Raw genomic sequence first — 17,001 nt, forward strand, 5'->3', positions numbered from 1 at the left:
ATTGATTTCACTATTTAATAGTTTATAAATAAAAGATAGATCATTTATAATTCTACGGTCTTTTAAGGAGTGCAAATTGAGATCTCTACGGATGATGGTATAGTTGTGGTTTAGTTCAATAACATTATATCCCAATCTGTACGCTGCACATCTTAAAAACTTATTTTGAACTCTCTCGAGACAAACAACATGAACATTATAAAATGGTGACCAGACAATACAGGAGACTTCTAATATAGATATAACCAATGATGAGTAAACAGTCTTTATTGTATTAAGGGAAAGATCAGCACAACTGCGAAGTATATAACCCAATACTTTTGAAGCCTTTGCTGTCACATAGTTAATGTGATCCACAAACGATAAGTTTTCATCGAATATTACTCCTAAATCCTTTACTGTTTTAACATAAGAGAGCGCTTTACTGTCGATGACATATGATGATTGATATTTTTTGCAACTTTGTGGAAGCTAATGAAATGGCATTTATTAACGTTTAAAAAGAGTCTGTTTTTGTTACACCACTCAACTAAATTATTGAGATCGTTTTGAAGGAGACTACAATCTTCATGATCTTTGATAGATCTGTACATCTTTAAATCATCAGCAAATAGCAAGTACTTAGAGTGATTAAAACGTTCACCTATGTCGTTAATAAATAGATTGAACAGAAGGGGCGAGCAATGAGCACCTTGTGGAACTCCAGATTTTATTTGTATTGCATCTGACATAAATGAACCCAGTTTGACTTTTTGTGTGCGACCTATTAAATAGCTAGCAAACCACTTTAAAAGCTGATCGCTGAAACCATATGCCTTAAGTTTATGTAACAGTAAGTAGTGGTCAATCCTATCAAAGGCTTTTGAAAAGTCTGTGTATACACAATCTACCTGACATTTTCTTTCCAGATCTCTGATAATAGATGTTTCATAAGATAGTAAGTTTGTAGTTGTGGATTTCTTGTGCATAAAGCCATGTTGATAATTATTTATTAATTGTTGACAAGTAAAACTAATATGGTTATAAATCAACTTATCAAGTAGTTTAGGAATGGTCGATTGTTTAGATATACCTCTGAAATTTTCTATATTTTCTCGTTCGCCAGATTTAAAAATTGGAATTAAATGGCTAGTTTTCCATTTATCAGGAAGAATGCCTAATTTCAATGATACGTTATATAGAACAAACAATGGTTGAGTTAGACTGTAAGCACAGTTTTTCAAGAAAAAATCGGGATGCCATACTCAGAATATGATAGAAATTGTGTACTGCAGTATTTATGTCATTTAAATTTAAATACTTGTGCCAATTGATAGGTCCCAAATAATTCTGTAAGCTAATATAATCAGCGTTTCTGAAATCATAGTAAAATTCTTGGCACAGTAAATTATTTGTAATGTCCGATATAGGTAAATCAAAGGAGTATGGTTTGTGATGGGTAGATTCAGAAAAAATAGGATCTATTGCAGATGAAACTAGAATACTATCCACATTCGAAAATAGTAGATCTAAAAACTTATTATTAGAGTTAGGAATAGTAATATGTTGTTTAAAATCAAGAAAAGCATAACATTGTGCTACACTAGAAATGTTTTCATTCATCTGAGATGGTGATATATTATTTAAATCGGGAGTTATCTTAGGCAAGTTAAAATCACCAAAAATATAAAAGCTGCACTTATTATACTGAATTCTCAAATCTTCAATCGTTTCAACATGTGATAGATAGCAATTATTTGGACTGTTAGGAGGAATATACACGCCACCAATGATAAAATTAAAATTTGAAACAGAACAAGATATAAATAACTGCTCCACTGAATTGTTTATGTGGCTCATTCTAAAAGCTTTTATTTTTCTATGAATAAGTATCAAAATCCCTCCACCTCTACTTTTAGTATTTGAAAGATTAGATCTATCACATCTGAATATCTGATAATTAACCAAATAAAGTTCCTTATCTAGGAAATCATCGTTCAACCAACTTTCAATAATGACGAGATATTGGTCCTATCAGGTCATCATCTATTCGCCCTTGAAAAGAAAAAAGTATAATAGATTATACAAAATTTTCAATTTCATATCATAACAACTAATATAGTCAACTGCACTACTGACGAGCTTGTCTAAAAAATAGTCCCAAGTTACTCTTTGTATGAATTAAATTAAAATACACTGATACCTAATGGTTATTTACTATTAGACTTTATTTACAAGTAAAAAACCATTTGAAATATTTTCGTTTTTCTTCTTGATTCACTGACTATCTTTTAGGCCCACACATTAAGTAAGGTTTACTGTAATATTATAAAATCTACCATTATTGTCTACAAATATTATTTCTGCGTCTTGTATTATCGTAGCATCTACATCATCAATAATATTGCTTAATTGCTGGAATATAGTAACGGTCGATGTTGGATTATTATCCACATTTTCTTGAATGATGGCACTCTCATTGGCGTTGTTTAGTGCATTAAATATTTTGTCAATTAGACGGGACATCTTCTGCAAACAAAAAGCAGTTTTTAAATAAAAGATTTTACCACTTATACTTTTAAATTTAGGTAATTCAAACTAACGCTCCGCTAAAAATTCGGGGAAAAATGCGTATCTCCTGTATTCTGAATGTTTATCACTAAACTATATTTAACAAAAACTCCCTATCTCCAATTACTCTAAATACGAGAAATTTACACAATATTTGGCAATAAATATAACATTGAAATTAGTCTATATTATAACTTACAATGTTACTTACCTAGTAAGAGTGTTTTCACGAATGTAATCACTTAAATTACTGCATGATTTACTTAAATTTTAGGAGCACATGTGCAGTATTTACAACAACATGGGAACTACTGGAGTTCCGTATTCTGCTATCGCGAAATTGGCAGGGACGGACTTACGGTGTTTTCTGTTGTGCAGATAATAAATAAAGCAATTTAATTTTGGACTTACTGGCTATTTTATCGGATGCACTCCATTTATGTGAATAAATAACACCAATATAAAATTTTCACCAATATGTGGAGTTACGCATTTTGCGAATGAAGTCGACGAAGTTTACTTTTGTAAAATAAATATACCAAACATTGTAGAAATAAATAATTTTCATGTGCCTACAGCTTCCAAGTGGAGTAATAATTATATTTTAATAATCGTTAATAATCCAATAATAACGTTATTATGCAAAAGTTGGTTTTCAAAATAACTCTACAATTATTAATCTATAGAAATAACCTCAAAAAACAGAAAACAAATTTTAAGCAAAGGCTTAAACCAACTCCCGCGCGGGCTTAAAATTATTTGGATTAAGCCTATGCTTAAGCCTCAAATTGAAGTGGAAATACAGGCATCTAGGCTTAAAGTAAGCTTTGGCTTAAGTGCGGTTGGAAATACCGGCCCTAAAACTGTTCTTCTAGGATAGTATTTATTCGTTGTTATTATTCTAAATGTTAGTGTGGAGTAGATTGTATATTTGCAATTAAATAAATTAAAAAAAAATACAAATATTTGTATGTACAGTTCAGTCTTTACCCGTGCGTCATCATTTAAAGCATACGAAATAAGTCTGAAATTTACTAAACGCAACGGAAAGTGGATATTATTCCGATCACAGATTATAGTTTAAAATTTGACGTTATCAAATTAATAGAATGTCAAATTTAAGTTTTGCTTTAAAATTTTGGTGCATAATTAAAGCTACATTTGAAGTAGCTTAATGAGGAAAAAATTGTCGAATATGTCCCTACTAAATCTTGTATTGTGACCTTTAAATCGCAAACGTTACCTAAATATGTAGTCATAAATAAGGTTATTAAAGAAATTGAAGTGTATAAACAGAAAGTTCTGTTATGTTTCAACTGTCTTAGGTACGGCCACCTAGGCAGTCAGTGTAGGAGTCAGCCAAGATGCAATAGATGCCAAGAACCTCATAATTCTAAAAATTGTACAAAAGTTGAGTTCACACAAGTATGTTTCAGCTGTAAGAGGAATCACTTGACTACGAATTTAAGCGCGTGTCCAGAATTCACACGACAAAAGTTAATAAAAGAAACGATGGGTTTAACAAACGTTAATTTTTACGATGCAAATAAAAATACATATACCAAAGAATTCATATGCTAGTATTCTTATGTCAAATATAACAAACAATGATACAAATTTTTCACAAAATTCACAACCTTCTACTTCTACCCAAGGAAATAACTTTGCTAAATTTATATTTAATCCTCACACCAACACCAGTAGGCCAAATAGTCCAGACCCAACTGATATAGCCAGAAAAGAAATAATATCTGTAGTTTCCCCTCCAAAACATTCTGAGGGAATAGTTAAAAGTCAATTCTATCAACAAAACTTAAACGTTGCAGATTCACAGTCAGAAGACTTAGATTCTTCTGTAATAAATGTCATTTTAGAATCAGTTCTTACAATTGTTAATTCAATTAAACAAAATAATAATTTTAATATTTCAAAATCTGATGTAATTCAGTTAATTAGTAACCATTTTAACCAAAATCTAACATCAAATCGCAGGCCTAACTAAAATAAACATATTACAATGGAACTGTCGTTCGGCAGTTGCTAATAAACAGAATTTAGAATATTTACTCCATCAGAACGAAATCAGTATAGCTCTATTATCTGAAACCTGGTTCAAACCGGGAAAATATTATAATTTTAAAGAATTTAATTGTTTTCGAGCTGACCGCCCTGATGGATATGGCGGATGTGAAGAAATAATGTGAAGAAATAATTTTTCCAAATACGTATTCGTTTACATATAAGTGTATTTCCATTAAAATTTCACCTTTCAGAAAACGTTTACATATAATTTCTTTATATAATGAACCCAATACTAAGTTTCAATTCAACAATGGATAAATTTTTTAGAAAATATATCAAAACCATTTATAATAGGAGGCGATTTTAACGCACACAATTTGGCGTGGGGTTGCGAAGTTGATGATAGATTAGGTAAAGATCTTCTAGATGCTATAGAATATTGTAATTTAGAATATTTAAACGATGGGTCTCCCACTCTCGCTATTTCCAAAAAACCTTCTGCTGTAGACTTAACCATTTGTTCCCGAGATTTTGCTTCTTATTTCCATTGGAATACTCTACTAGAACCTCATGGATCTGATCATGTGCCAATCATTATTTCATCACAAAGTTTCTCCGCAACAGAAGCCACATCCAGTAGAAAACATAGAATATGGAACCTTAGCAGAGCCAATTGGATGACTTATGCCAGTACTTTGGAAACAATGGAAGTTCCATTAATCTACGAAGAATTGTTAACAAATATATACCAGGCAGCCAACATCGCTATTCCAAAATATTCCTCCATTAACGAAAAAAACAGAAGCCATATTCCGAAACCATGGTGGAATTGGGACCGTGCAAGTTCGGCAAAGCGACCTCTATTTCTACGCTCTGTACTTTTATTCGCACTTTTAATTATATTGGCCAATTATATTAGTCCTGGTTGCTGGATAATTGTCAAGATCATAGTCCAAAAAAATAATAAGAAGAAAAAATAAGATGCAGGTTATGTTTAGCAAACGTAAACAATTGTATGTAGTAAATAAAATCAGTTATTAAAATGCAGTACTGCAAGCAAAATACAATTAATTAAATTTACCTTTATATAATAATTGCATATCATATCAATATTGTGGAGCAATATATAATTTTTCTGCGTCAATGACAGAAGGTATGAAATATACGTCAATTTGACAATTTCAATTGACAATATGAATTATTTAAGATAGTTGCAATATTTCTCCGCGACTCGCGCACGGTCGTTTCTCGTTTCCCTTTCCAAGTACTTGCACACCGCGAATAATCAGTGTCAACTAGCAGCTGAAAGTAGAAAACATGCGTTCATTAATTATAAACAGAATCCAACGCTCCAAAATTTAATAGAGTATAAACGACTTGACGCTGTTGCAAAGAAAATCTTCAAACAGAAAAAAAAGAAGAATTGGATTGATTTTTGCGAAAGCCTAAACTCAAGAACACTATTAAAAGATGTCTGGAGAAAAGTTAATTGTTTTAAAAACCGCAAACAAGCCAACAGACTACCTATTGATCCAGAAGATACATGGTTGCAAGATTTCCACAGAAAAATTGCTCCGGCATGGGTTCCAAATGACGACACCGTACAAGAAGATATTCAAACAGTATCCAGACAAAACCACAATTTTGACGAAAATTTTCATCTATGGGAATTGCATCGAGCCCTTGAACAAAGAAATAATACTTCTACAGGTATAGACAATTTGTCATATTCGCTGTTGTACAACTTACCGATCGAACATAAAATTTCACTACTAAACATTTTCAACAATATTTGGACAAATAAGATACCAGTACCAAATAGTTGGAAAGAATACCTGATAATTCCTATTAAAAAACCTGGCAAACCAGACCGTGATCCAAATTCTTACCGACCTATCTCCTTGTCTTCATGTCTTTTAAAAACATTCGAAAGAATAATTAAAAATAGATTTGAACATTGGTTAGAACACGATGGTATACTTCCAAGATCCCAATATGGTTTTCGCAAGTCTAGGTCTACTCAAGATGCAACTGCAGCTCTAGTTACGTCAATTCAGCTTAACTTTACAAGAAATAAGTCTACAGCAGCTGCATTCCTTGACATTTCCGCTGCTTTTGATAATGTTAATTTAGACATTCTTTACAAAAAAATGTTGTATATTGGAATCCCTAATTCATTTGCTCTCTTTTTAAAATCTTTATATTCCAACAGATTAACTTATTTAAAAATTAATAATGATGAATTTTCATATCCTCGACTAACTAATATTGGATTGCCACAGGGGAGTATTTTAAGCCCGATTTTATACATACTGTACAACATAGATCTTGAAGTAAGTATACCCAACAATACAAAAATTCTTCAATATGCTGATGATGTTGTTTTATATACAGAAGGAAAATTGTTAAGTAGATGTGAGGATAATTTAAAAGTCACATTAGAAATCGTAAATCAGTGCTATGAAGAAGTAGGATTATCAATTTCTGACACAAAAACTGAGGTGTGTTACTTTACAAAAAAGCGTAGAGTTCCACAAGGCAATCTTAACGTTGGAAAATTTAATTTTCCAATTAAAAGCTGTGTTAAGTATCTTGGTACCTATCTAGACAGGAAATTGTCATAGAAAGATCACATTCATCATATTGTTAAAAAATCAGAAAAGTCAATAAATATTTTAAGAGCTTTCTGTAAAACAAATTGGGGAGCAGACCCAAATATTGCTTTGATGTTTTACCGTAACATGATCAGACCCATTTTCGACTATAGCTGTCATTTGTTTGGATCAGCGACCAATACACTTTTAAATAAACTTGAAATTCAAAAAAATAAATGCTTAAGATTATGCCTAGGCTATTTAAAATCCACTCCAGTCCAAATAATGGAAAATGAAGCAGTGGAACCTCCATTGCATTTACGCCGCCAATTTCTCAGTGATAAATTTACAACTCGAATTCTGTCCAAAAAATGTAATTACCTTCAAGATCTACATGAGCTATCAGTTTTAGACCTCACTCATAGGTACTGGAGAACTAAAAAATCTATACCTTTGGTAGAAAGTTATCTAAGTACGGTAAAGTACAGTGAAGTTATCTATAAAAGCCAAATTCCGCCTTACTACAGTGCAATGACAAAAACATTATTTTCTAACAAGGTTAAAACATGTTATTTAAACTCACATTTACCGCCAAATATGTTTGATATACTTATTAGAGAAAAATGGTTAAATTTTCAGTACATATTTACCGATGGGTCAAAAGACGCAAATGGAACGGGCTGTGCAGTATTCCACGAAAATAAAAATTACCATCATCAATATAGCCTACCTATTGAATGCTCAATATACACAGCAGAAATGATAGCAGTAATGTTTGCTGTTCAGTATGTACTACTGAATCCAATTAGCAATTATGTTATATTTACTGACAGTAAAAGCGTGGTGGACAGATTGAGTAACATTCAAACAGTCAAACACATAAACCACATTGAATTGAATATTCTTAAAACTCTGTTTGAAATTATGCAATTAGGAGTAAATGTAACAATTGCTTGGATTAAGGGTCATTCGGGAATAAAAGGCAATGAAATAGTTGACAATTTTGCTAAATCAGCTTATGTGATCGGAGAAAAAATAAACAAAAATGTAATTCCAGCTTCAGATATTGATACTTTTAGCAGACAAAAACTTAAAAATAACTGGCAATTGCATTACAGAGAATGTAATACTGGCTCAAATTTTGCTCATTGTAACCCTAGGATATTCTGAAAAAGATGGTTTTACACAGAATATAACAGACATTTTATAAAGACCATTAATCGATTGAAAGCCAATCATGCTCTTACTCCATCTTACATGCATAGAATCGGCTTGGCAGATACTCCCAATTGTAGTTGTGGCAAAATCGGAGATCTAACACATGTCATATTAGAATGTCATTTAAACATAAATAACATAAACGACCTTTATAAGGAATTAAAAGATTTAAAATGTTTTTTCCCACTAAACCTAAATACTTTAATATTTACAAATGATATGGAAATTCTTCATCTAATTTATAAACATGTTAAATTATGTAAATACAAGTTGTAAACGTAATATGTAATAAATAGGCATAATTTGTTAATGTGGTTTGAAAAAATTAAAAAAAAATAATATTAAAAAAAACACAAAATAAAATAACAAAAAAAAATAATAAACAAAAAAAAAGGAACAAAAATAAAAAAGAATAGAAAAAAAAGAAGTAAAAAAAGTGTTTCGCACAAATTAAAATATATATCAAAAAAACACAGTAAAATAATTAAAAAAAAAATAAAAAAAAAGCTACACAATGTACCAATTTATCTATAAAAATAAAATTGTAGAATGTACTTATGTTATAAGAAATTTATGACTATGAATCTGCAATCAATCAGAAACAAGTCTGGCTAATTGGCTCTGCCAAAGCCATTAAAAAAAAAAAACTTAATAGATTATAGATTTTGTTATTTTATTCACTTTGGCGGAACCTTAAACACAAGCATTCAACTGTGTCAACAATGAGGTTAGCTTTGTACGCAAAATTTATCAATTTATCGTAAAATAACATAAACTTATTACAAAATTTCTAACTCCAATATAAAATTAGTTGTGGAAACAACTGTTTGTATACTATAAAAAACTTCAAAATGCAAAAATTCGACAAAATAACAGCAAAAAATTCAACAAACTGACAGCCACAAAAGTAAACACACCAAAACGTCAGAAATTGTACTTAAAATATGTGAAGGCATCCCCAATCGTCTTTCTTTGTACTTATCTGTTTTCAATGCACTGAGTCTAAATCGTTCATAAAAATAACATGTGTTTTTACTTAATATCAGGCGGCAGCTGGTTTGTCATTAATTTCATGCGTGGAATGATACTAAATAAAAAGTGTATATGTGTTTTAAAGACTCGCGGACTCAACTGTAGCTCCTACCTCTAAGCTAATAGTAAACTTCCCCAACATATAATCTTATTGTAATTATTATTATCACTTACTTTCTTCATTTGTTGTTTGCATTTCTTCAAATGGTATAAATTTGTGTTCTTCTTGTTCTACTTCAGTTTTTACGGATAACACATTTGAGCTTAAAGAATCAAATGCGTCGTATGCCGGTTCTCTCTTGGGTTCTTCCCTAATTTCAATTTTGAAGCCATCCAAAGGACCATAATAATAGGTTTCATTATTTGTTTCTAGTTTACAAGTTTTCTCACTAGCTTCTTGTTTCGTTTCCATTTTAATTGCCAATTATTTCCAATGAACTATTGCAGTTTTGTTTTTACAATTAAAAGCATGGATGGTGTTTTGCATATTTAATAATATTTATATTTGCAAATTGCAACTGCACCAAAATAAGAATCTAACCTAAGATCAAAGATCTTATACACATAGATTTGGTCAACTCCGAAAAATAGCGTAACGCGGAGCAGTTGGACTCGATTCTAGATCCTGACCCATTGCTTAGCGGCGTGTAATTATGATAGGTTTGTTCCAACACGACCACAGTATATAGGTTTATACAACAATCAGTATAGTCACTTGCCGTGAAGTACGTTATGAAAAAATGTTCCATTTTTCCCACTGCGCATCGAGACCTTGCAGCCGGACGCAAGCGCATAACAGCGTGTGTTATACTGCTCAACATTATTTTTGATACACTGCTCGAAAATAAATAGGACAAATTTGAAATAGATTTTTCGAAATAAGGAATACTTTTCTACAATTAACGTTTACGAAGCTCTTGACAATTTATCGATAGTTTCATAAATAATTATTACTGTTGTTCTGAAGACTAAATGTATCAGCTTTAATGGATTCATTGAGATAATAAGTGCGTTCGCGGGTGCCTGTCGGCGACAAATTAGCAGCAAAACGCATGCGCACTTTAAAATTATATAAATAATATCGTTAATAGATAAATATACAAGGTATATTTACCTATTATAATTTAATAATTAGTTATTAATATTAATTAAAAGTAAATATACCTTGTTTATTTATCTATTAACGATATTATTTATATTAAATGAGGTTAGAAATTGTAGGCGACAATTTGTCAACTGTACCCGCGAACGCACCTTATGTATAGTATTTTTACTACAAAAACGTTATTACGTAGGTCAAAATTTTTGACGTAAGAGAACTGTCAAAACATTAGAATGTGACTTTTCATTATTGCCGTGTTTATAATAAACATAGCAATAATGAAAAGTCACATTCTAATGTTTTGACAGTTCTCTTACGTCAAAAATTTTGACCTACGTAATAACGTTTTTGTAGTAAAAATACTATACCTACGATTTTCAACTAAATAATTTTTTCTATATAAACAAAATTTTAGTCTAACAATGGGCTCTACTTTATCTTCATTGGTCTTCTTCTTCTAATGCCTACTCCACTAATGAAGGTTGGCTATAACCACTGCAAATTAGTTTCATTATTAGCGAATATATTTATGGATTTCTAAAGAAATATTGTTTTCACTCAGTTTTGAAAAAAATGTGAAAGCGTTGAATTATATACGTCCGTCTGTCCGTAAACACAACTCCTCAGTCATTAAACCAGATAGAATGACAAATGAGGTGTCGGATGAAAGCTTATATAATCCAAGGATGGTACTAAAGGTGAGATATTTGGCAAAGGACTTCCAGTTTTCAAAATGCAATCGGAAATACGGTTTTAAATTCTCCGGGATAGTACAAGCGATATATTATTCGACGCGCCGTAGCAAGAGGAGTCTTCCTTCTTGTAGGTAGGCTTTAAAGACTGTTTCTTCTTCAATATTAGCCTCCTAAATTGTTTAAATTATCGCACCATCTTTTTCTTAGTCTGCAAATACCTCTTCATCCATTTGGTGACTTATCTCGTGCTATTCGTACTATCCTATCCTCTGCCATTCTACTAATGTGTTCGTTCCACTCCAGTTTCCGTTTTGTCACTCATCCATTTAGGTATGTCTTCTACATTGCATGATCTTCTTATGTTTTCGCATCTCTCTCTATCCAATAGACTTTTCCCTGATATTCGTCTAAGTATTTTCATCTCGGTTGTTTCTAGTAGTCGTCTCGTTTTAGATGTTTCAGGTCTTGTTTCTGCCGTGTATGTCAATATAGGTCGAAATGCTGCTTTATAGATTCTTGCTTTTGTGTCTTGTCTTAGGTGTTCGTTCTTCCAGATTGGAAGAGATTAAGAGATCCCAGCGCTTTACTTGCTTTTAAGCTTTCTTGTAGTACTTCCTCTTCAACATCTCCGTAACTGGGTATATCTATTCCCAGATATCTAAACCTTGCTTCCTGCTTTAATATTTTCCCATCAATTTCGATTTTACCTCGTAGTGGGTATTTAGATGTCATACATGTGTTTTTTCTGCTGATATTATCATATATTGATATTGTATTTCTTGGCTGTTGTATTGAAGATGTGTGTTAATCTGGAGATTGTCTTCTGTCTTGGCGATTAATGCGGCGTCGTTTGCATAACCTAATATTTGGAGTTTTTTGTTCCCCATTCTGGAACCATGATCTTTAAATACTGCTTCTATTATTTCGTCCATTATTAGATACATTAAAGAGCAGTGGGCTTAACGGGTTCCCTTGTCTGACTCGGCTTTGTACTGGTATAAACTGTGTTAGTTTTCCATTTATCTTTGCCTGTATTCGATTATGGAAATAGATGTTTTCGATGGTTCGTATAATATTGATTGGCATGTATCTTCTATACAGTAAGTGTAAGACGTCTTCGACTTGGATGCGATCGAAAGCCTTTGTCAGGTAAAACATAGATATGCTGTTTATTGTACTCGATGGCCTTTTCTGTGATTTGTCTTAGTACGGAAATAAATAGTACAATACTGGCGTCTACGCTACAAACGCATTCAATATGCTAAGGAAAATGTGGTCTTCACATCAGATGACAATTAAAACCGAAAGACTATTCAACAGCAACGTGAAGACTGTATTACTATATGGAGCAGAAACTTGGAAAGTGTCAAGAAAATGTATTGGACAGATGCAGGTATTCATAAATAAATGCCTAAGGAAGATTCTTAACATTTACTGGCCAAACCGTATATCAAACCAAGAGCTATGGACAAGAACTAACCAGAAACCTATGTATATCTAAAATAATATGCAAAAGGAAATGGAGTTGGATGGAGCACACACTAAGGAGACCTGACACAGACATAGCGAGGCAAGCCCTAGAATATACACCACATGGAAAGAGAAGACCAGGTAGACCCGTAGAAATGTGGAAAAGAAATTAATGCTATAGGGCTTTTCATTGATTGTCATTTGCTTCGAGCTGCTGTCATATGTTGTATAATCTGTGTATAATACTAATATACACAGAGATATGTCAACAATAGATCAGGCTAGTCATATGCCACTCAATGCATCGGGGTGTAACGCTGATATCAAGTACGGTGGTCTAGCTATCTTTGTCTGTCGTGCGAGTGTGAGCGTATCTACCAAGAGGTGGGAGTAATGGAACGACATTTACACAGAGGCGGCAGCCATCATATGCTAGAGAGAGAAAGCTGAGCGCCAGTAGAGAGAGAAAGATAGACCACCAACCCGAACTGTTCTGCGTTACTCTATTTTTCGAACTGGCCTAATCTATTCTGTTATATCTATGAATATACACGGATTATACAACATATGACAGAAGCTCGAAACAAATGACTGTGAATGAAAAGCCCTATTGGGAAAACCTGGACAGAAATAAAGATCAGTGCAAAGGATAAGACAGAATGGAGGCAGACAGTTGACGCCCTATGCTCCGCATGGAGTGAAGAGGAATAAGTAATTAAGTAAGTACTGGCGTCTACGCAGGATCTTCCGGATCTGAATCCTTGTGAGAAATCTAAAAAACGAAGTACTGATGTCTTGTCAAGAGCTAATGAGAAAACTAATAAGAGGACTTTTCTATAGAGGAAAAAAATAATAATACATTCGAATTATAAATTATATTTTGAGAATTTCAATTTTACAATACCAATTTTATTTTTTACAGATATATTCCCTACAAGCATTTCAAATTCATCCTTAAAATAAAGTTTAATAGGTACATAAAATGAACTTATAAATTTCTGTTTTGAAAGGGTTGTAGATACCTACTATATACCTACTCAGATCTATACCTACTCAGCATCATATTGAGAAATCACAGAATCGTAAATATACAGTAATGAGCACTCACACTAATAACCGGCAAAATAAAGCAAAAGATGGAAAACATATTAACTTGTGAGATAAAAAGAGATGAAACTGGTAGAAGTGGAACTTATCGTTATAAACGAATAAATTAACATAACCTTGGATAAGAGTTTTAACCTCCATTTTTCACTTTGAGTGATATTGGGCTAGTTTCTGGGTCCGTGTATTTTCATACACCACCACACAAACCCGCCGACACCAATGTAGTTTAGAAATAGCTATCTCTAAACTACAGTGGAACCAGCGGGCTTGTGGGACATGGTATGAAGGTACACAGACCTAGAAACTACCCCAATATCACTCACAGTGAAAAATAGAGTTAGCAGGTTAACACTCTTAGCCGACGATAACATTACATAGTTTCCCACCTTTAGATCTCTGTGACAGGAGTATTTTATAAAATTCTCCTGGCACAGTGACAGTTCTCATACTCATCTGATACGTCTAAAGGTGGGAAACTATGTAATGCAATGTTAATTTATATGTTTATATCAATAATTTCTCTCAGTTTCATCTCTTTTTACTTCAGAATGCATCCCATGTTTCCCATCTTTGGCGTTATATCCCATATTTTGCCAGTTATTAGCATGCTCATCACTGCATATTGGACTTTTTACACATAGTATCTTAGAATCCCTTAGAAGTAAATAATAAATCATGTACCTAGTTTTATTTTCATCAATAAATTCATGAAAGTATGACTGATGTTGAAAATTCATTTGACATACTGGCAAATAATTGTAATTCCTTCAGAGGAGGTGTCCCTAGAAAGAATAACATATGTTTTATATTAAAATATATTAAATTCATATTGATTAGCAGAATAAATAGAGTTTTTAGGTTTAATTCTCCTCATTCACATAATTTAATACCAGATAATGTCGCCCTACTTCCATATGCTAATGACCTAGTTTTTTATATAACAGCCTAAACCCCATTTTGGACTCCATTCACATTAACCAATATTATCAGATATTCATGAATAGTGTCACCACAATCTTCTTTAACAACATACTATTCTTTCATAGATCTGGTCGTTATCACAATATAATCCCATATATACCAAAAATTCATGCTCGAGTGAGAAATTGGAAAGCCAAGCAAAGGATAGGAAAGAGTGGAAGCTGATTCTGGAACAGGCCAAGACCCACCATGGGCTGTAGAGCCAATGCTGATACCTAAAAATGAACTCAAATATTTAGTGGTCTTTTTGTCCCGCAATCTTAACTAGAATAAGCATATTGAAAATATAATTGGAAAAACTATTAAAGGCATGGCTGTGCTGCCTAGTAAGGCCCATATAGATTTTTGAAGCATCTTTATGAAACCAGCATGTAAACAATTATTATATATTTAAAAATTAGACTCACTATGGATAGAGTAGTAAGATGATACAACGAATGCAGAGGTAACCGTCTATATTTGTTATCAATGGTTTCTAGGAACATGGTTCTTCAAAACAGATGTCAATGATTTTTAGAGTTTAGATAAAGAGGGTTATGTACCAAATTCATGAAAAAAATTTACACTTTCTCAGAATCATCCAACGATTTGAAACATATACTCATACCTTCAATTATATATGTCATAGATTCCCTTAAGGCACTTTGCCACTGGTTGTAACTTCTCAATAGATGTGCCTACAGAATTACAAAATTATCATTCCAAGACATATTTCGTTTATTTTATTTTGCGTTGTTTTGCAACCCGCTTTTCAGTATTTCTGCAAAGGCCTGCTCCTCAAGATGCATATTTAAAAGTTAATGTAACAACACTGAGGACTGTTCATAGAAAGTTTATCACATTGAACAATTTCTTTTCATTCTGCAAACCTAAAACGACAGCACGTCAAAAATGATGTCAATGATATTAAATAGAATTTACGTTCTTACCGATTTTCATCCATGGGGCTGTGCCATGGGCAACAGGAAGAAACTCAAATTTTTATGGTGCCTGGAATTTTGCCACATAAATAAACACACACATTGCCTTTGGGTTAAATTCATCATAATCCCAATTCAAAATCACCAACCTTCTTAGAAAACTGGAGAAATACCACAGTAATGCACATTAAATTCGAAGTAAACCAACTTAACAATTGCAAAATATGAGAAAACAATAATAAATAACTCTAAATAAACAACTGTTTGTTTATAAGGTTATGTTTGGAATAAACATACATAAATAAACCAGAAGTACTCAACTTGCGGTTAGCGAAAACCAAATACTTTGGCTTCGGAGCTTCTAGACAATTGACAGTTATAAATTATTGGGGACTTAGAAATTTTACACCCGTATTTTGAATTTCTCTAATAGATGGTTTGTTTAAACCCCAAATTTTCCTTTAAGGTTTTTTCTTATTAATTGAAAACAATCATTTTTGTTTAAGAATATTTTTATTATGTGAAATATTTATGTTTTTCTTTGGTAGTAGGTACCGTCTATTTATGAACCTTGGTAGGTACCTACTGTTTTTGATGTGGTAATAATATAACTTTCATAATATGGTTAATTATTTGACTGTAATTTATAACTTTCCTATGGTTAATTATTTTATAGAGAAATTCAAAATACTGGTAAAATTGTTAAGTCCCCAAGAGGCCAAGAGGTACCGAACTATAAGTAACATATCCTATACATACATATAGGTACATATTATTATAAGGTACCTACATGACAAAGTTTTTTATTTAAAATATTGCTAATATGTACTATAATATAATTAGGTTAATAAGTATATTTTGAATTTCATTTACATTTATATAGATAATCTACAAAGCGAAGTGAGGTTTTTCATTTACTGCCTTAAACTCAATGATGTATAAGTTGTATATGATGTATAAGTAGTATAGGTACAATATATATACTTTTCAAATTGCCCGCCAAATCCAGAGAACTGTCAATTGTCTAGAAGCTCCGAAGCAAAGTATTTGGTTTTCTCTAGACGCAAGTGATCTACTCACTGTTGCCAAATGTCACCAATTTAGATAGTTACTTGTGATTAATTGTTTGAATACATTCAATCAATAATCAGAAAATATTATTTTTCAAATTTTATACAAGTGTGTACGTAAAGGATTTTACCATTTATGAATTTAATTTTCAGCTTTTTGAAAAAAATCGATAATCATAATTATTTTATTATAATTTTGGAATATTCTTTATCGGAATATTTTAAATCTTGCAACAGCAA

The 17,001-nt window shown here is 32.0% G+C and overlaps 1 protein-coding gene and 1 long non-coding RNA gene across 3 annotated transcripts in view; both read right to left on the minus strand.

The window, feature by feature from the left end:
• Positions 1-10,502, minus strand: part of LOC126892296 (zinc finger protein 681-like) — a 29,089-nt gene extending 18,587 nt beyond the window's left edge. The window contains exon 1 of the mRNA XM_050661806.1: positions 9,591-10,502. Within this exon, the coding sequence (XP_050517763.1) occupies positions 9,591-9,828 (238 nt within the window). The 5' untranslated portion in view covers positions 9,829-10,502. The remainder of the gene's footprint in view (positions 1-9,590) is intronic.
• A 3,041-nt stretch (positions 10,503-13,543) lies between these two features.
• LOC126892306 (uncharacterized) lies at positions 13,544-15,971 on the minus strand. 2 transcript variants are annotated; one of them, XR_007700772.1, is made up of 3 exons: positions 15,701-15,971; positions 15,379-15,640; positions 13,544-14,986 (listed from the first exon to the last, which is right to left on the minus strand). It is a non-coding gene; the product is annotated as an uncharacterized LOC126892306 (long non-coding RNA). The 2 variants fall into 2 exon arrangements; XR_007700773.1 differs by having other exon boundaries at positions 13,544-14,572; positions 15,701-15,968.
• Positions 15,972-17,001: the final 1,030 nt, after the last annotated feature.

This window comes from Diabrotica virgifera, chromosome 9 (genome assembly GCF_917563875.1).
Source record: "Diabrotica virgifera virgifera chromosome 9, PGI_DIABVI_V3a".
NCBI lineage: Eukaryota > Metazoa > Arthropoda > Insecta > Coleoptera > Chrysomelidae > Diabrotica > Diabrotica virgifera.